Raw genomic sequence first — 20,566 nt, 5'->3', positions numbered from 1 at the left:
TGTAGTTGGTAAAAGTGTCATCATTTTGTCAGTCAAGGCTTTAAATTACCTACAATACGTTTCAAAATGCAGCAAAGTTGTTTTCATTTTGTCCTGTCATTTATTTTGTAAGAGAAGGTGTCACATTTTTCAAATGGTTGATATCTCATTTTGGAATGAAACTCTTCATATAAACACAACCAAATAGCTAGATGTCTGCAAATGAATGAATATGAATATACTGCATAAATACACAAACACTCAGGGCAATTAAATGAAAGAATGAATGAATGAATGAATGAATGAATGAATGAATGAATAAATAAATAAATAAATAAATAAATAAATAACATACAAGCAAACAAATCAACCACTTTTTTCCATGAATTCATGATTTCTCCCATGTGCGTGTTCCTCCCCTCAAGAGTCGTCTTCAGTTTTGATGATGTGGAAAAGCGTGACATTGAACAGGACCTGGTGGCCGTTGTTCCAGCCGTACAGGGCGCGGTCCCTGGCGTTGTAGTCCAACATGGACATGTGGAAGTACTGGTTATGAAAAGGAATGTCCGTATACTCGTACGTGGAGGTCTTAGTGGAGTAGGCGTAGTACACCTTGGCGCCGGTCAGGTGGGAGTTGGTGATGTAGAGCGTCCCGCAGATCATGAACGACTCGCCGGCGTTCCTCTTGGAGTATTCTGTGTTCCACGTGTTGAGGATCTGCAGCGTGTCCGGGTTCAGCTGGCTGATCACGATGTTCCCGGCGTTCTGGTTGGTGGCGTACACGGCCCACAGGCCCAGCTCGTCCGCCATCAGGTCGATGTCGGAGAAGCCGCCCCAGGTGTAGGGGTAGACGTTGTGGAAGCCGGCCGACTCCAGCGCCCGCTGGGTGACGACGCGGCCCGTCTCGAAGCTGTACCTCACCACGATGTTGCTCTGCATCTTGTTGTAGTACAGTGACCCGTTGTAGACCACATGGTTAGTTCCGGCCCATTTGAAAGGCAGGTTATAGGTTCTAGACTCGGCTCCTGCCACAAAATCGGTGAGGGATTTATACTCTTTCACTATCCTGTTGTTGGTGTAGCTGTCCATGTACCAAACCTGGGGTTAAATAATGGCAAATAGACAACATTCATGTAAGGTTCTGAAGTGGCAAACTAAAACAAAAACCTTCTTTTGCCACTCTTGCAAGACATAAAGTTTCTGACTCATGGTTTCCAAAAGGTAAACTTCCACATAAGCCTTCTGTGTCTTAATAATCCACATGGCATAAACGAGGCAGGTGTAAGATAAAACAAAATAGATGATTTATTCCACAAAAGGTGTCAATTACAAAATAAAACGTCTCCACATGGAGTCCTAATCTTGCTATCTGTTCTTTTTCTGATCTTAAACACTATCAGGCCTATGGTGCACAAAGACGAATACAAATTGCCTACAGATACGGTTACGGTCAGAAAACTGTTGCTCCACGTCCCGCTCCATTGAACACCTTCTCCTACTAGAGTGCATGCATACTGATGCGCACATGGATAATTACTCCAGTTTACGATAGCAGGACAGACGAATAGAGCACAGATAAGCATCTTAGATAAATCACTACTAGATAAATATGATTGAACATCACAAATCAAATGTTAAGCATTCCAAATGACATAACGTCAAATACAATATTAACGCAAGATTAAATTTCTTATAACTACAAATGATTCAAATGAGGCACAATATGCTAAATAAACCTGATGTACCTTATGGCTCTAACAGGTTCAGTTACAATGATTCAAAATAGTCATCATCCAAATGGTCAGGAAACGGGAACAAGTTTTGTGTTTGATCTCACTGGTTAATGTGTACAAAAAAAAGATTTTTTGGGGGTGGTGTTGAAATTCAGCAGCATCTCCCCACTGAAAACAGGAGGGGAGCAATTTTATGTAAATTATTGAACCACTGACAGTTGTTTCAGAGCCTTGCAACACACTGCAAAGCACATTAGCTCAACTCACCCTGTTGTTTTTGGGAGATGCTTGTGGGTCAGTCATCCAGGCTCCAAATCTGGTCCCTGAAGTTTTCACTGTCAGTGGCCCAGTGATCTTCATTAGCTTGCCACATGCTGGGAACACATCACACACTCTGGTCACACACAGTGCATACTGCTCCGCCTCCACATGATACATCAACAACAGCCAATGTTATGGTGTTGATACTGGAATAAATCATAAAGCACTGGATTGCTTATTTCTGATAGTGGCACATTCTTCAATCAAAAAGATGGTCCAGATGTGTCCAGATGTTGAACATCTGGACACAAGCAGAGAGTTTCTGCTGCTATTAGAGACATACTGCCAAAGAAGAGAAACTGCCACACACAGACTACAACAACTATTACCCACTCACCACCTGTCAGACCCAGGTAAACATGTATTGTATTTGGTTTGTGATATTTGAACTAGTTGAGGTGCACTTGATTCACCTTGCCAGACACTTCAATAGTGCCAAATGATATTCAGTATCACTTCCAAGATAAGTTCCCCATTAAGTATTCCACTGCTCTTTTACCCAGGTCCGTCAAGGCCCATGCACAATGAATGCTAAAGTAATCAACTCAAACTCAGTCAGACCTCTAGTCACATCTTATTTGTGTTTACATGCTAGCTTTTTAGCTAATGCCCTTAAGCAAGGATTCAGTGTTCAGGGACACTTTGACGAGCCACGTCAGTGTTGATGGACAGGCAGATTGGAGTTTTAGTTATACAAACATTTCTCAGAGGCAGAGCTGCACTGGAGTTAATCCTCAAGGAGCCAATGAGCCAAAGAACTACAGTTTTTTTGGAGTGCAAGTTAGCCAACTGGCAATCTTGAATGGCAAAGAAGAAACTCTGGTCAAAGTATAAACGAAAAAAATGTCATTCATTCATAACCATTCATGATCTTGGAAGGTCAGCATAGGTAGCTAAGATACCTAAACTAACTAGCTAACCTTGATGACATTTGCTTTTTTTCAGTTAGTAGCAAGAGTGATATGCTTAATATTAGGTTCCTCCTCTCTTACCTCTTGCCTTTTTCAACTCGACCAGTAACATTATGTCTGCCTCCACAGCAGCTCTGCTCTGACAAAATGTTGTATAACTAAATCTCCAACCTGTGACCCTTCAGGTACAGGACAGTGCAGGGCCACTGTGCCCACATCCCCTTTTCAACAACGGACTTACTGAGTTTGCTCATACAGTTGCGGAGCCGACTCTCCAGGTTCAGGACCCTCTGTTGCAGCTCCTCATAGTCATAGGCTCCCATCTCCTCCTGGATGCCCATCAACACTCCAGACAGGTTCCTGATCTCCTCTTTGAACTGGGAGATGAGCTTGGCGTCTGTCTTGTACTGCTCCAGTACAGGGATCAGTGGCTGCAGGGACTCCATCTTCCCCTTGAGCTCCTGGATTACACCGAGAGAGAGAGAGAGAGAGTGCACTGCTGAAAAGCCAATCTCAACAACTTAATTCTCTCAGTCTTACAATAATATTTTTCAGAAAATGTGAAAAATTCTGCCAATGAGGGAAGACAATTCCACTTGTTTCTAATACAGTTGTTTCAAGAATTTTGTGTTGCAACGGTCAATATCAGGTCAATAAGGCAGAATAACAGAGATCTGGTTCCAAAAAAATGAAACAAATATTGGCAGTTTATCACTTGTTTAAGAAAAGTTTTTAAAACTTAATAACTTGAGAAGCAGGCTTGTGACTGGAAAGGGCAGCAGAGTTAACGCTCAACAACAACAACCCCAAACTGCTCAGTGGCCAAAAGTGCAAGACTGTGGTGGTAGATGTGTAGTGTGTAAATGTGTTTAACTGTTCCTATCCCATGGAACTACTCTCCTTGGTCATCGCTCCAAAAAATAAAGTGATCTTTGCCAACTTGCTTGGTTAAATAAGGGTTAAAGACCACATGAAATGGCATCTTTGCTACCTGGATTTGATGCATCTCCTGTTGAAACATGCGGGACATAATGCAATGAGGGATCATTCAAAAGTCTAAACCAGTGGAGTCAGGGAGAGAAAGACGATTTTATTTGATGGGAGGGATTCAGAGGGGCGGGATTGGGATAGTTGTATTGGTTAGAAATGTATATTTATGCTTCCTAGTGCAGCATGAGTCACCATTAAATAGATGTTTTCCAGGAAGTAGAAGTAATGGGAGTTCATTTCATGGGGACTTTAAATGAATAAATAACCATCAATATCTGTGTCATTATTGTCAATAAAAAATGAGTCATCAGTATCCATTCTGGGACGCCGTCTACAAGCCCTGTCAAGTTTCTAAGAGAATATTATACATGACTATGTGGTGGCAAACCTACATTGATCTAATCAGGAATGACTGTTTATTTATCAATTCAGACACTTTTCAGGGAACTTCACAGGAGATGTTGCCGCAGGCTATCCGGTCACATTTCTCGCAGATTTAAACATCAAACCCAACATACCTGAAAGTTTTTGTTGACGAGTGTCTTCCTGTCCGATTCGATCTGTCGGAACTTTGACCGCAGTCCTTTGATCTGGCTCTCCATCCTCATGATATACTGAAAGTCTCTCTGCGTCCGCAGGTTCAGCACCTCGATTGACTGGGACATGTTCTGCACCTTTTGAAAAGAATGAAACGGCACAGCATTGATTTTTCCGTCCACAGTGAGATTAAAATGTCCTCAATGTTCAGCCTTTCAGTGCTCTGCCATGTTCTAACTTCCCGAGCAGCCAATCAACATTTTGACCTCCACTGTGATTGTCTTTTAACCATCCATGTGTGAACTGAATGGAGCTTTAAATGCGTTACATGGAATAGAATAGTTGTGTCGGTTTGTTTGTTCAGCTTTTCAGGACTTATATTTCATCTTGTATGGATGGATCCTCATTCAAAAATGTTCTCAAGATTTTCCTTTTCAGTTTCATGCATACACAGTCAGCTCATCAGCTTTGATCACGTATTGCACGCCCGCCCATGTAGGATTTAGAGCTGATATTCAATACAGAAACCTTCATGCGATTCTCTCTGCTTTAACAAAAACTCACTAGGTTTATGGGCCATGTGTTCAAGATGACTTGGTACAGTATACAAAGCTTATTTCAGCCTTGAGTGCCTTTCTCTCTCCCTTTCTCTCTCTTTCTTTCTTTCCCCTCTTCTCTCTCCTTTCTCCCTCCTCTCTTTGGTTCTCATTGTAACCGGCCAACATCGTTGCGGCATATGACCAGCAAAGTGGCACCATGCTCACACATTGTGTTTTGCATACTTCTCTGGCTCTGGTTGAGAGATCCTGAAATGGCCTCACTGAAGCCCTGGGGCAGCTTAGTACATTAGTGTCAAAAGCCCCAGTGAATGACAGAGAACACCCTTTGGCGAACAACATTAAAATGTAGGCTAAAGCAATGTTTCCATATTCGGCATTCAAATTGAGGAAAGCAATTCCAGTGCCGTGTTGTTTGTTTGTTGTTTGTAGATGATGCAGTAAATCACTGCTGTCATGGAAGAACCTTGCAACCTTGATTTTGGGGGATTTTCCTGTTTTTACTTGAATTGCTTGTGTGTGCTTTTATTTTTAGAGCTACTTCAATGACCCTGGGAAAGGCTGAACCAGCTCAAAACACATACTATAATTTCAATAAAAATAAGGCTGGTTTCTTTTTTTTTTATTATTCCTGAAAATTGGGCTTTCTGAGGATAGTGGGTGTGCATTTGACAGCAACCAAAAAAATATTCCTAATCAGACGTTTAAGCCGCATAATACTCTAAGACCTTAGCAATAGCCTTGAACACTTTGTTGCAAAAGAAGGGCGCTCTAGTGCGGCTAAGGTGAGTTGGAGAGTGCTCTGGTCCACACAAGGATCCATTCAGCTGATGTCATCCATGTAATATAAGCAGAAGTAGAAAATGGGGTTAAGGACCTCGCTGGTGCAATCTCTCTGAGGATTAAGGCAACAGAGAAGCATGAATAAAGATAGAAATCGGTGTGATGTGTGTATGTGTATTTATGTGTGTGCATGAGAAATAAGGAGCTGTGTGTGTGTGTGTGTGTGTGTATGTGCATGTGTGCGAGAGAGAGAATGTGTGTGTGTGTGTGTGTGTGTGTGTGTTTGTCTGTGAACTATGTATCTCTGCGTCAACAGTATGTGTGTGGTCATGTAAACAGATTTATGCGTGATTGTGTGAATGTGTTTGCAAGAACCCACACTCCCGCGCGCACATGCACCCACACACACACAGTGACACACACACACACACACACACACAAACCTTCTCCAGGAGCTGGCGGAGCTGTCTGCCCTTGGCATCTCTGGAGCAGAGATTCTGTTCAGGTGCCACCACCGTGCAGATGCACCGCCCGTCTGCATCCTGCGCCGAGCTGTACACCTGCCACCCTTCTTTTGGCCTGATGGTCTGCAGAGACAAAGACACAGGCACAAACACACACACGCACATAAAATAAATTCAACGCTGATGATATCACTATTATAAAATCCTGGCACACAGCTGTTATGTTTTCTTATTTTTTCCTTATGGGTCATCCATTTTGCTGCCTTATGCCCCCAAAGCACTGACACCAACCGATTCCACTGACTTGTAAAAAGTCTGGGCCTCGGAAGAACAAAGTGGTTTTGCTGTAAGATATTCCTCCACTCACAGTACACGGTCTCCCGTGAGTTTCCTCCGCTACAATAAATACTGTTTTCTGGCCTTGATAAATAACCCGAGTGTTGAAATTCTTCTGTTTCTCCCCACTGGGCCTTCTAATGCCTCAACTCGAAGTCCCACTGGGAGAAAGAGATAAACCTGATTTGTGCAAGCTTTTTTTTTCCCATTCTTTATTACATCCAATATGCTCCACAGCACTAGAGCATAAAACATAAAGAACATAAAGTTATGCATCATAAACCAATGCAACGTATTACAATACAGCACCATCAACCAATGTCACAGTGTACACAGCGAAAGAGAGTTTTTTCTCTAAACTATTGATCAAAGTTTTTGTTAGTCTCCATAAGTGCTAGAAAAACTTGATGCTTATCAGACAAACAAATAGTATTTCGACCAATATGGAATGCAAAATAAACCATTTCAGTCATGGTTTACTGTCAGCATGGGAAATTAACACCAGCCACCAGCCAAATAATGGTAAACTTTGACTGTGGTTGGTAAAATTGTCTACACTAGCAGCCACTCTGGCAGGCAGCCAACTGTTATTCGACGGTTGTTTTACATTCTAAAAATCAATCTGGCTGGTGAAATAGTGAGAATAACGGGTGAACTTTGGCATCCACCAGCTATTGCATCTGGTGGATAGAAAAGTGAAGTTTATTGCCCTGTTTACAGTGCAGGTACCCTTTCCTTATTCCATTCATCCTTGCCTGTCAGCCTGAACAGTTTAAAGAGCCTTTGGAATCAACCATGAAAGATCGGGTCCCCTCTGAGCAGGCGAAGGAGTCACGCCAAGAAGAAAGCACAGGCTTTGACTCATCGCATTCACTTCCCAGAGACTGTTTTTTTTTTCTAGTTAGCATCATAATATGTCACTTTGGGATAACGGTTCATACCGTTGCCACAGAATGCATTCCGTGTTTCATTTTCAGAATGAAACAGCTGCTCACACAATCAATTTTGTATTTGCAATGCAGGGTTTGCTGTTTTGTTTTTTATTGCTCCCTTGAAGCTTTGAATCGTGTCTCTTCTGCCATATCTGCTTCCTCTATTTGCTTTTATATTTTCTTATCTTGAAGTCAAACAATGAAAATGCCGTCTACGCTATCACTCTTCCCGAGCTTTTATTCTTTTCCTTGCACGTCTCTTTTATGTGATCGTTATCAGATCGCAGGGAAATTGTTACATCTATCATCAAAGCAGTGTAGCCCTGACCCTTGCCCACCTTAATATTGGTTGCTTGTACTGTTTGTGATCTAGGAATTGAAGCTTATGCTACTGCTGCCCTCACTGTAAGTTGCTCCAGATGTGAGTGTCAGATAAATGTCTCAAATGTAAAATATATGGATGTTTTTTATAAGCCCCTTGTTTTTGTTTTTTTATCTCACCTGCACAATCTCAAGATTTTTTCCTTTTTTTTAATCATTTTTCATCATGTGCAAATTACTCTAAACTCTGAAGCTCAGGGTTAATAAGAACTTGCATTGCATGAAGAACAGAACCTCACTGAAAAGAGGGGGAAGAGAAAGTGCTTGCAGGCCATGTGTGTAACATTGGGGACACATCGTGGCAGACGAGGAAATCATATGACTGACTGGGTCCCTTGGTGCACCGTGACTGTAGCTGGAATCTGCCTCTCTCTCATGGCATCATGGCTGAATGGGATTAAAGAGGAGAAAAACAGCCTCAGCTCTTCTCTTGGTTACTATGCTTTGAAAGGCTCCTAAAGAGAAGCCAGCTTCACTAATCTGTCGAAATAGTCCCTCTCCTCTGTCTCTTGGGTGACGCACATCCTGTCCCCTCTCCTCGCACTCACATTTCCTCACATTAAGACCAATCTGTAGCTCAGCCAAGTCAGATGCACTCTCCATCGAGGCTCTTTGTGAGGAACTCTGTTCGAGGAGTTTTTCTCTCGTTACATTGTTCCGACAGCTGGTTCCTCTTTTGTTTTTGGGGCAGCAATTTAGACTTTCTGACTCAAGATGGCGAAAAGAATATCGCCTTTGCCTCCAACTGTCCCCAGTTTTTATGAAAAAACATTAAAGATTAATTCCGTGCAGCACTTCCAGTCATGGCAAGGTGATACTACGGGAGGGCACTGCATCGTAATCAAGACACTGGCACAGGGATGGGAGTCTGCACGGGCGGGATGGACCTAATTGACCATTATGCTTGTCCAAATGGCTTGGTGATCTGCAAGCTGCTCCTCCTAATTTGCCATAATGGTCCCAAACACACCCCCCATCCCCAAAGCTTAAATTGCCAGGATATAAAGCATATGAAAACATTACATTTTAAAGACATAGAGGGAGGTAGCATGAATAGATAGTATGCACAGTCTACATCTGATATTTGTTTATTAATCGATTAAGTCCATGTTAATTGTATGCAGAATGTGCCAGTAGCAAGGTGTTTCGTGCAGCCCCTTCTATCTGGGAAGAGATTTGGACTTAATTGACCAGTGTAATGTTTTGGGTTTTTTTTTTTTATGATTTTAAACCACCACCACTTTAAATTCTGTATTTCTATTTCAGATTTCAATTTTTGCATCATTTTTGCAAATGTTGCATAGGTTTATTGTGTCAATTACTGCCAGTACTGTATGTGTGTGTGTGTGTGTGTGTGTGTGTGTGTGTGTGTGGGCTACAGAGACAATGGCAAAGAATTAGACAAACATGCACTGGAAATTAAAATGAAATTTGACTAATTTCTAATCTAAGTTATTAATCATTCAGCAACCTTTCTGAAATGCTCCCCCTCTATTAGAGTCATCATCATTTGTTTAACTGAACTTCACAACATTCACTTTATGCATAAAAGACCAAGTCGTGTTGAAGTTCATTCCAGTGAGGAGCAAATCTTTTTTTTTTTTTTTCTTTAGATATATGAAAGGCAGTCAAGGAAACTCACCACTGAAGGGCAGTATCCGAACAGGAGCAGAAACAACAGCGGGTTCAGGACCACGGACAGCGACCGCATTCTGTTGGCTGCAATAAAAAAAAAAAACACGTTTCCCACCTCCGCCTCCTTTACGGGAATATTTCACGCAAGTTTCTGCCCGTGGGCTCTCGCCGTGTCCGCTGCACGCTGGTAAAACCCCTGGCTCCCTGACGAGGCTGCATCCACACTCATCCCCGTTACGCATGCCATGTGGGCAGCGGGGAAACCTCGTCACTGCAAGGAGCAAAAGTTTGTGGGCAGCGGTGAAAATCTTGCGTTAGGGACCCTTCTTCACGGATATGACATCATCCAGCTGCCCGTCTTGGCTTTTAATTAATCCAGCTTGTTTGAGGAGGAACCGCCGGGAAGCTGCGCTGCGCCCGTGACAAAAGTTACAGCCGGCGGTATTCAGCAGCAAAGAAAATAGAAAACAAAAACATTGAGGCATGCAGATTAGGGCTGCTGCTGCGTTCGTGTGCACGCGCAGAGAGAGAGAGAGGGAGAGAGAGAGAGAGAGAGAGAGAGAGAGAGAGAGAGAGAGAGAGAGAGAGAGAGAGAGAGATTTCACCAAGATACTATGTCATGATCTTGGCTTCAACGGCTACAAAGTATTCAAAATTAGTTACTGTTGTCTTTTTTTACAGTCTGTGAGTGGACGAGTGTGATATATTTGCAGCGTGATAGGGTGAAGAAGAAGAGTATTATGGTATTTTTGAGCATTACTTTAATATATTAAGGCGAACTCTGCGCATTAAACAGGGGAAACGTTCCTGAGCTCATTTCCCTGGAGAGGAATCTGAAATGTCACGTTACTGAAACTGATTAGACGATTTCAACTTATCACACGAGTAGGATATTGAAGTTTCTGTGGCATACTGCTATGACATTTCCTCTGTGGGCCAATATTTATTCCAAAGCCATTAGTCAAATAATTTCAGGCCCTGAAATGATAGTGGTTTCATGTTTAAAATGATCGAAAAGAGGTAATTTGACAGTTATTTTTGTACATTATATATTTGGTATTTGGTATATTACACAACCATTTGGGAAAAATGTCACCTTGAAAAAAAAAAAAAAAAATCAATACCCAGTTCTAATATTCAGTAATATTTAGGTGACCCATTCTGTGAAAATATTATAATTTCATCAACCAAGGATGTAAGTAACATACTTTCCTTTAAAAACAACACCATCTTTAGTTTTAATGTTGTGCTAGCGGTTATTGTGTAATAGCTGTTGTCACTTTTTTCAGATGGTGGTTATCTCATTTTGGAACAGAGCTAGATACTTTCTAACATATTTTCCCCCATCTGTGAAACCTTCACTTGGAGAGCTTGACTTGGGCTGGAGCCACAGCTTCTGTACTTGGATTGCCCTCCAGTCCTTCCCCCGGAGTCTGAGCTGTTCACAGACTGCAGCCAGAGCAAGGCCTTGACTGCAGGAGTCACCTTCACCCTGGTGGGAAGCCCTGCCACCTTCGTACTCCAATCACTGTTTCCCTTTTTAAAGGAGAACGGACAAGCCTGTTCAAGTTCTTATTTTCTTTATTCAGATAATGGAGGAAGCAGCAAAAGGATACGGAGGACAGAAAGCGCTGTCAGGCTTTGATCCTACAGGCCGGTGAGGACACATTTGGTTCCAGAGGCAGGGGGCCATATCTCTCGGCACTCCAGTCAGTGCTAATGCCTGTCAAGTACGAGAGCTAGTTTAAATGGGGGACCTGAAGAGCAGCGGTGTCTCCAAGGCCCCCATCCAGCACAGCAGGCAGCAGGAGGGGGAGGGGGTGGGGTGGGATGACGGTGGGTTGAGGGTGGGGCGATGGAGGAGCGCACTGCTGTTGGAGCGCTTCCCATTGATACAGTTTGAACAAATACTTGAACTCAAGGAGTGTCTTTGACAGGAGAGGGAGACAGAAGTTTTCTTGGCGCACTTGAACAAAGGCTTTTTGTAAGCCCTGACCTGCATTGCTGATGAGATCCTCGCCAGCAATAACAATGGCTGCTGCTTGCTTTGTGGCACGAACAAGTCCAAATTGATGTTGACACATGATGAGCGCAGGTTATCCTTTGCAATTCAAATATGCTTTCAAAATCGCTCCAAAGAATATGTTTAATGAAATAGCCGGAATCAATAGACTATTGAAAGATGTTAATGTCGCAGACGCAGCAAATTTATTGGTGTCTCTAGGAATTCTGTCTTGCACAAAAAACATAAATCAACAGAGAGAACAAGTAATTATCTATATGGAAGAGCAACAAAGGAGACATCAGTGTTGCTCAATACTGCGGTAAAGTACACGGTGCTGGCTCTTACAGACTACTCATTTTTTTAGCTTCCTTTATTCTGAGAAGTGTTTTGCTGAGTACATATGCTCTTGTTCAGCTCTTTTGCTACATACTTCCACACCTGGGATCTCAGTTCAGCAACAGTCTTCTATTCCTGGTCAGTAAGCAGCTCCGCTGAAACAGTTGGAGGTTAAGTGCCTGGGTCGAGAGCAGCTCGATGATAGTTAACTGCCCAGACTTTCCCCCATCTGTCCAGGGATATAAACCAGCAATCTGCCAGTCACCAGCCTGCTTCTCAAACCTTTAGGCAAAAGTTTATATTCCTCAAGTTATGTGCAGCGTGTCACGAAAACCAGACCCAGTCCTTCACTGATACAATTCATTTCACTCAGCCGGAGCCTTTTCACAACCCTGTTACACAGACATGGTAGGGTGGTTTGTAAGGACATCATTACTGGGTGCATGTATAAGACTTCGGGGGTGGCAGGCTGGATCAGTGGTTAGCACTGCTGCTTCACAACAAGACGGATCTGGGTTTGAGCCTCAGCCCCGGCGCTTTGTGTGTGAAGTTTGATTGTTCTCTCATTGTTTGCGTGGGCGGCTCCAGCTTCCTCCCACTTCCCAAACACATGCAAGTCAGACTCAGCAGATTCTGGAGGCTCTAAATTGTCTGTATAGCTTTGAATGTGATTGTCTGTCTATCTGCGTTAGTCCTGTGATGGGACCGTCCATGACCCTGGAAAGGATTAAGTGGGTAGGGAGAATGGATGTGTAAGAATAGCAGAGTGAGAATTCAGCAGTTCACAGCATCCAAAAAGGAAAGAGCGAGAAAATGTATTAACTTGGCTGAAATTTTCACATCCACAGTCACAATCCTCTCCTCTCCTCTCCTCTCCTCTCCTCTCCTCTCCTCTCCTCTCCTCTCCTCTCCTCTCCTCTCCTCTCCTCTCCTTTCTTTCTCTCTTTCCTTTGCATACTGCCTCTCATTGGATTATATGGTTCATTTTCCTTCGGCTCTCCTTGTTTTGATTCAGCAGTTCATGGCAGCCTTGCTCACCTTACACCAAAAACTCATTGTTCTGCCAAAAAAGACAAAAACAGGTGGCACCTCTATTAACTAACACCAAAAACAAAAAAAATATCAGTTTTGATCATAGGCCATCAGTGCTAGCCAAATTGTCAGGCACACTCAATGATTACTCATCACCATATGTGCTTTCACTGGCCAGACCACAATGACACTATTGAGGTTTTAGTAAGTACATGGAGAGATCTACTAACAGATGTAATGATTCACACAGCAGAATAAAAACCCTCTTTGGAATGCACACAGCCGCCCGATTCTAAACAGACCTCACAAAAGTCAGATTGTTTTTCTCTATTAGGCTAAAAGCATCGCTGAGACATGGCAGAAGATGAGGCTGTGAAACATAGCTTTGTTATGTGATTATTGTGTGGTTGCCATTGGAAATAAGTAAGTAAATAATTTATTCCGTAAACAGTATTCCAGTAACGGTTCATGCATTTTTCAGTACCAAGTTTCCAAAAGCTGGGAGTGATGAATTTTGAAAGACATTTGAAAGGAAGTCTCTCATTGAATCAAGTTTTGCTTAAAAAGTGACATCAGCAGATCTATTCATTACTGATATCTAATAATCTGAGAGGACTGAGAACACGTGTAAAGTAAAATTCTATATTTTTATTATTCTTAGGTGTTTTAAAGGGACATTAAGTAATCCATGATGTTTATCGACCTCTATCAGCAACCAGTAGGAATTGCAACAACAATGGTAGAATTTGTCTCCTCCTACACAAGTCTCTGGCACAGAGAGAGAACGAGGCTTTTTAGCCTTCGTAGTAGTAGTAATTGTTGTATAAGTGTCTTGAAATTCCAGTGGGTGGGAAAGTTTTTCTACCAAAACAAGAGTACAAGCTGAGTCATTGGTATTGATCAACAGCCGTTTGGGGATGTAAAAATCTTACTTATTGCCCATTTGAGATGTTTTCTTACTAAATTAGTTTTAAGGATGGACTTGTCTTTATTTTTGAGTCATGATTCTAAAGTAACCATTTTTTTTTAACACTGGACATAATATAGCTTTTAAGAATGAACCCCTTCACATAGCGTATGACACTCACTCCTACAGGAAGACATGAACAAGAACAACAATCCAGATTTATGTTTTTGTTGTTGTTGTTGCCGTTTCAGACTGATGGAACATCATATTCACTGTTCTGTAACATCTATTCTTCAAACTGTATCCTGTGATTTATACGCTTTATTATCAACAGTGTATCCTGTTCCTTCATACCCGCCACTGCTAAAATAACAAACTCCCTAGGAAGAAAAGATAATTACTCTCAATTTGCATTTGCTGTAGACACTTCACCAGCACTGACAAAAGCTCTGCATAGTATGCAAACAGGCTGGATTATGTAGTGAATCATAGTTCCTGCAATACCCATAACCATATAATTTCACTTTAAAATAATGGAAATCAAGAAAATTTTGACATAAAGCATCAAGAAGCATATACAGGCTGATGCTATGTAGAGAACAAACTGAACTGAACTGATAAAGAAATGACCCTGGAGCTCCTCTGGAATGACACAGCATGTTGTTCTGTATTACAATGGATTGGTGCTGTCACAGAAAAGTGATGGTTTTGGTAATTTCTATGCTTTTACTTGAACTGTATGTTTACATAGTCATTCATAGGTAGCACAGTTTTTATGACTCCCATTCAAAACCCCAAACAGAATTTCAACAATGTATGATTGTCAGTCTGAAAATAAAGGCAATTTAAAGGGAGGGCTGGTATACTCAAAGGTGTTAAGAAGACTGGGAAACAGGAGACTGTTTGTGGTTTTAGCCTCAGGAACCTGAAACAGCCTGGGGATTATTATTGTCATCCAGTGCCTGCACATACAGTCTGAACATACATGCAAAGCTACAGCAAGTATCAATAAATAATCATTGTGTGACCATCATGCATCACTGTTTAGCCTAATACATTGATTCTGTTCCCTCAGTTCCCCTCATTGTGATTTTAATGAATATAGCATCATCTTTAAGTGAATGCAAACCATTGCAATGTGCATTTGGCAAGGCACCATACATTTATTTCAGTTTTACATAGGTTGTAAACATACTGTAGTTACACAGGTTTGAAAGCGGCTCTGAAGTCTTTGCTATTATGGCCGAAAGCTAAGGAGGCGGAGATGCAGACAGATCTTGATCAAAGTCAAATCTGAGTCAGAGAAAGACAGTGGGAGAGATCAGACTGCCTGGGCTGAGGATGACTCATTAGAATCAATCACATGCACCCAAACACTTGTTACTGCTAATCCTCCTAATCTTAAATTAATATGGTGAAGGAAAGTAATAAGTATAAGACAGCATAGAATCACAACAAGAGTACTGTATGAGTAATCGTTTCTGCACACAAGTAGCCAGCAATAGACATTCAACCCAACATTGTTCAGAATCCAGTTTTAATATTTTTGAATGAACCATCCAAAGCACATGAAAACATTTCCTCATTGTTACAAAAGAAAAATCGGTATCGACAGGGCTGTTTTGTGTATTTATATTAAAAAAAAAAAAATAACAACTGGACAGATTGAACTACACAAAATGTTTTTCTTCCTTTGTGAAACAGATATTCCACCCACATATATAAACTTAATTGTATAATCAAGATATATACATGGTTGAACATCCAAATATCTCAACATTTTTTTTGGAGCAATTGAGGTATACCATCTGAAAGAAAAAAGTCTGTCTGGTAAAATAAGCCCTCTCTTATTGATTTAATACTGCAATTCAGCAGTTCAATATTTATATTACTATTTCATTTTTACTATGGCTGAATTTGCTAACGGGCATGCCAAGTATGTTAAAAACACGAGTCATTTATGAGAAAATGAGTTTGAGTTAGGTGTTGTGTTCCAGTTTTGTTTGTTCTTAGTGGGGTCAAATAATGAAATGTATATTATTTACAAAAGGAACTTTTCATACTTACAAATTGTGGAACTTTTGTCAAATTGATGTATATCATGAACGTTTTCAAAAGACAACATAATATTTCTTACCAAATTAGTTCTTAACAGACATTTCAAACAAACAAATATATTTATTGCAAATTTATTTCTATATAGTTTATCAAACATTTATTCAAACCTTAAGAGCTGGGACACATGCAAGTTTTGAAAGTGGATTCGGAAAGGAACAGTATTGTACAAAATAATAATAATAATTACAGTTTTATCAAAAAGCACTTTTTGTAGCACCTTGGGTGTTTTGTGGTTCTGCACAAAAGCACCTCTGTGGTTGTATTCAGAGCAGCACCTGCAGCATCCAGAGAGGGAGGCTTGGTGGGAGGGGAGGGGCAAGGGAGGGTGGGGCTTGGGGTGAGTGGATCCTCTCTCTGGTGCTAAAAGTACGCCACTGTCCGCCACGGCATCAAATGTCCTTTTCCTGATGTCACTCCCATTACTAACTTAAAGTCATGTGATTCTGGCCCTACAAGGGCGAGGAGTAGTTTCCCCTGGTCAAAGCTTCCATGACGGGGTCGGGGGGCACTCTTATTCTTCTTCTTCTTCTTCTTCTCCGTGCTTGAGTGGATCTTCTTGGTAACAAAAAAGAACACAGGTTTGGTTCGCGAGGAGAGAAGGCGAAGGTTGTCAGATCTCAGCATGTGGGTGTTAATATGTGCCCTCTGACCCTGTCCTTCAGCGGGGATGGGGGGGCCGGGGGGGAGGGAGAGGGGGGCGTGTCTAGCCGAGGAAACAGACGGGGCCGACCTCGAAGCCGAACCTCTGGTTGGGGTCCCCAAAGTCATTCAGCATGACGTCGATGATGGGCACCTGGTCGATGCGGGGGGTGTTGATCTCCATCACCGTCTTAGAGTAGCCCTGCTTCAGCTGGGGGGGGGGAGGGTGGAGAGGGTTATGAGTAAGGTCATGTAGGTATGGTTCTCACAATCTTTTAGTGGAGATGTTAAGCTGTATGCATTTTACATTTTATTTGTATTGTAAGTCTAAAGAATAATCTTTTGAAAGAACGAACAGGAAGTCAAGAAAATGCTTCATTGTACTGTAAATAGCATAGGATAGGATAGGATAGGATAGGATAGGATAGGATAGGATATACTTTATCCTATCCTATCCTACAACAAGGGTAAAAACTTCTCCCCATCATCAAACTGCAGGGATTCAATTTTATTCTTGGTACACATTATTTATTAAGTACTGACTGCAATATCTTTATCCTTATCTTTTTTTTTGTTATTTTAGACATTCAAATTTCCCTCTTATAAGGGAACTGTGCAGCTTTAAAATCGACTGGAGGTTTCTATCTATGGTATCTCTTGTATTTGAGAAAAAGTCCAAACTCCACTCCATAAACCAAAAACAGACTGTCATCATTGGCATTACTATATTAATTACCAAGCATCATATAAATCCACTGAGGCAGAATCAATAAGGAACTGCCTATGCTTCGCCAAGATCTAATTAGGCTTGGCCCTTGATGCTGCTAGACTGCTTTTACACCGTGATAGTAATAAAGTAAAACTGACTTCACTTGATCGTATTCTTGCTCATTCTGTATACATTGCAGTATGATGTTTGTCTACAGCAACCAGTGTAGTAAAGTAATGCATTACTGTAATCGCATTACTTTTTCCTGTAACTGAGTCAAGTAAGGCATGACCGTTCCAATTTCAGTAATCACATTACAGTTACTGATCAAACAGACAGGTTGTTACTTGCGTTACATTCTTTATCCTTTTTAACAACTTTCATGGCGTAATAAAGATTCCCCTTGTCTTCTCCTGCCTTCAAGTCATGTTGGACATATCGGAATTGCAAGTAGAGCGCACATGAACGAGCCAACAAAGTGGCAAATACAACTCAAAAAGTCAGTATTTAATGCTGTAGGCTCTATCTTGATTAAAAACCGTAAAAGATTCAGTGTCTGTCATTACTTCTGCTGGTAATGTGGGCTTAGGTCTACAATATTTATTGGCCCAATGAACGCAAGTACGTCTAGCACAATCGTTTTAGGGTGTAACACAAAAGTAATGTAATGAGTATTGTAACAAATTACTTTTCCAGGGGAGTAATAAGTTAAGTAATTCATTACTTTTAAGAAAAGTAAGGAGTAATGTGTAATTTATTACTTTTTTCCAGTAACTACATATTTGTGATGCCGTAACTTTATTGGCCAGGTCTCTGTCTCGAATAAGACATTTCTAAATGGGATTTCCTGGTTAAATAAAGAAAAAAAAAACGACAGTTAAACAGCGTGTGCCTACCGAGCAGCCGTCTGACAGGGCCTTGATGAAGGGATTATTGTCATAGGACATCTCCTCATCGTTGGAGCCCAGGAAGCGCAGCGCCTTGTCGTAGCTGTCGGCCTTGGCGTCGTACCAGGCCACAGACTGGTGGCAGATGTAGGTGAAGTTCTGCCGTGCCGAGGAGCTCAGCAGCTTCAGGAAGGTCATCTGCACTGTGTTGATGGTGCTTTCTGCCGCGTCGACGTAGTTCAGCTGAGGGACAGATGGAGAGAAGGAGGGAAGGAGGGAGAGAGGGAATGAAGGAGGGATAGAAGGAAAGAGGGAATGAAGAAGGGAGAGAAGGTAAGAGGGAAGGAGATAGGGAAAAAGGGAGGGGGAAGAGGGAATGGAGGAGGAAAGGAAGGATGGAGAGAAGGAAAGAGAGAGGGAGATAGGGAAAGAGGTAATGAGATAGGGAAAAAGGCAGGGGGGAAGAGGGAATGAAGGAGAAAGGGAAGGATGGAGAGAAGGAAAGAGAGGGGGAGAGGGAATGAAGAAGGGATAGAAGGAAAGAGGGAGGAAGATAGGGAAAAGGGAGGGGGAAGAGGGAATGAAGGAGAAAAGGAAGGATGGAGAGAAGGAAAGAGAGGGGAAGAGGGAATGAAGAAGGGATAGAAGGAAAGAGGGAGGAAGATAGGGAAAAGGGAGGGGGAAGAGGGAATGAAGGAGAAAGGGAAGGATGGAGAGAAGGAAAGAGAGAGAAAGAGGGAATGAAGAAGGGATAGAAGGAAAGAGGGAATGAAGAAGGGAGAGAAGGTAAGAGGGAAGGAGATGGGGAAAAAGGGAGGGGGGAGAGGGAATGGAGGAGGAAAGGAAGGATGGAGAGAAGGAAAGAGAGAGGGAGATAGGGAAAGAGGTAATGAGATAGGGAAAAAGGGAGGGGGGAAGAGGGAATGAAGGAGAAAGGGAAGGATGGAGAGAAGGAAAGAGAGGGGAAGAGGGAATGAAGAAGGGATAGAAGGAAAGAGGGAGGAAGATAGGGAAAAGGGAGGGGGAAGAGGGAATGAAGGAGAAATGGAAGGATGGAGAGAAGGAAAGAGAGGGAAAGAGGGAACGAAGAAGGGATAGAAGGAAAGAGGGAATGAAGAAGGGAGAGAAGGTAAGAGGGAAGGAGACAGGGAAAAAGGGAGGGGGAAGAGGGAATGGAGGAGGAAAGGAAGGATGGAGAGAAGGAAAGAGATAGGGAGAGAGAGAGAAACAGGGAATGGAGAAGGGAGAGAAGGAAAGAGGGAGGGAGATAGGGAAAAAGGGAGGGGGAAGAGGGAATGGAGGAGAGAAAGAAGGAGAAGGAAAGACAGAGGGAGGAAAATAACAGGGAGGGAAAGAGGTAAGGGGGTGAGGGGAGATGGAGGGAGATGGAGGGAGGGATGTATGACAGAAGACAGTAGAACAGGAAAGAGAGAGAGTGGCAAAGTGTTTGATAAACTTGCAAAATTGAAAACTTATCTAAAAAGGATGTGAACGTCTAGTGAGAGGTAATACAAAAAAGGAGACAAAATAGGAAGTCGGCTTGGGTTGACTTACAATTTTGCCACGTTTAAATTCACTGAACCATGAACCTGGAGCCTCCTTGGGCCAGTTGGATATTCTAACCTGTAAAGAACAAACAAATAATCAAATTAACGACAAAACGATCACTTCTAAGCATGTTAATATTGCAGTAGTTGTGTGCAGACTTTGGTTGGTTAGTCACAAATATGTGTTTATTTCAACCTACTTTAATTACCAGATGGGTAATGGGTTCCTATGATGGTCTCCAGCTCTAACTGTATTTTCCTATGAGGCAAACCCCACCCATTTGGTACCAGGTTAAAGTCCCATGAACTGAATGAACTCCCATTACTTTTACTAAAACCATCAGATTTTTGAACAGTTCCGCCCCTCCCATCAAACAAAATTACCTTTCTCTCCCTGACTTGTTTCTCTAAAGTCTAAACCAACCTTCCATTGGTTTAGACTTTTGCATGATCCCTCACTGCATTATGGACATAAAGTAAAGATGCTTTTTCATGGGGTCTTTGAGGCAAACGCTGAGAATTATTTGCAAACACCACTTGATCCAGGACTGGTAATAATGTATGCTAACACAGTCATTGCCCATTACTTACTCCTGTGGATTTCTTATCTGGGAAGATGCAGGTTTCTCCTCCTGCTGTGAAGTTACAGAACACCTTGATGGCATCTCCTATGCATCCCTGGTTTGGATCAATCCAGTATTCGCCTGGGAGGGAAACACACACACACGAGATTGAAGGCAGTGATAGTCTGCACTGCCTTGGCCTCTATGCTACGTGTTCTTGTCTAAAGTTGATTTAAAAGAAAAAGGAGAACAGCGCACACCGCT

The 20,566-nt window shown here is 42.1% G+C and overlaps 2 protein-coding genes across 2 annotated transcripts in view; both read right to left on the bottom strand.

The window, feature by feature from the left end:
* Nucleotides 1–399: 399 nt before the first annotated feature.
* Nucleotides 400–4,608, bottom strand: LOC139665380 (noelin-3). Its single transcript, XM_071544387.1, has 4 exons — nt 4,453–4,608; nt 3,186–3,405; nt 1,980–2,086; nt 400–1,077 (listed from the first exon to the last, which is right to left on the bottom strand). The coding sequence occupies exons 1-4, from the start codon at nt 4,597–4,599 to the stop codon at nt 400–402; spliced, it is 1,152 nt and encodes a 383-aa protein (XP_071400488.1). The 5' UTR covers nt 4,600–4,608.
* Nucleotides 4,609–14,637: 10,029 nt separating this feature from the next.
* The window catches only part of LOC139665332 (collagen alpha-1(XI) chain-like), an 89,174-nt gene continuing 83,245 nt past the window's right edge, over nt 14,638–20,566 (bottom strand). Inside the window, 4 exon segments of the mRNA XM_071544330.1 lie at nt 14,638–16,807; nt 18,202–18,435; nt 19,747–19,815; nt 20,331–20,443. Coding sequence (XP_071400431.1) covers nt 16,661–16,807; nt 18,202–18,435; nt 19,747–19,815; nt 20,331–20,443 — 563 coding nt within the window. The 3' untranslated portion in view covers nt 14,638–16,660.

Source organism: Centroberyx affinis, unplaced genomic scaffold, assembly GCF_046629955.1.
Source record: "Centroberyx affinis isolate AG114_WGS23_722 - 3 ecotype Tasmania unplaced genomic scaffold, CSIRO-AGI_Caff_v1 ptg000246l_1, whole genome shotgun sequence".
Classification (NCBI taxonomy): domain Eukaryota; kingdom Metazoa; phylum Chordata; class Actinopteri; order Beryciformes; family Berycidae; genus Centroberyx; species Centroberyx affinis.
Note: the sequence above shows the minus strand (reverse complement) of the source record. Positions and strands in the feature narration are given on the sequence as shown.

Excerpts from the sequence above, each read along its gene's own strand:
- LOC139665380 (XM_071544387.1), bottom strand. The coding sequence starts at position 4,599 with ATGTCCCAGTCAATCGAGGTGCTGAACCTGCGGACGCAGAGAGACTTT. Across the intron at positions 2,087-3,185 it reads CAACTGTATGAGCAAACTCA|CATGTGGCAAGCTAATGAAG; the intron begins GTAAGTCCGTTG and ends ATGTGTTCCCAG. Across the intron at positions 1,078-1,979 it reads CATCTCCCAAAAACAACAGG|GTTTGGTACATGGACAGCTA; the intron begins GTGAGTTGAGCT and ends ATTTAACCCCAG.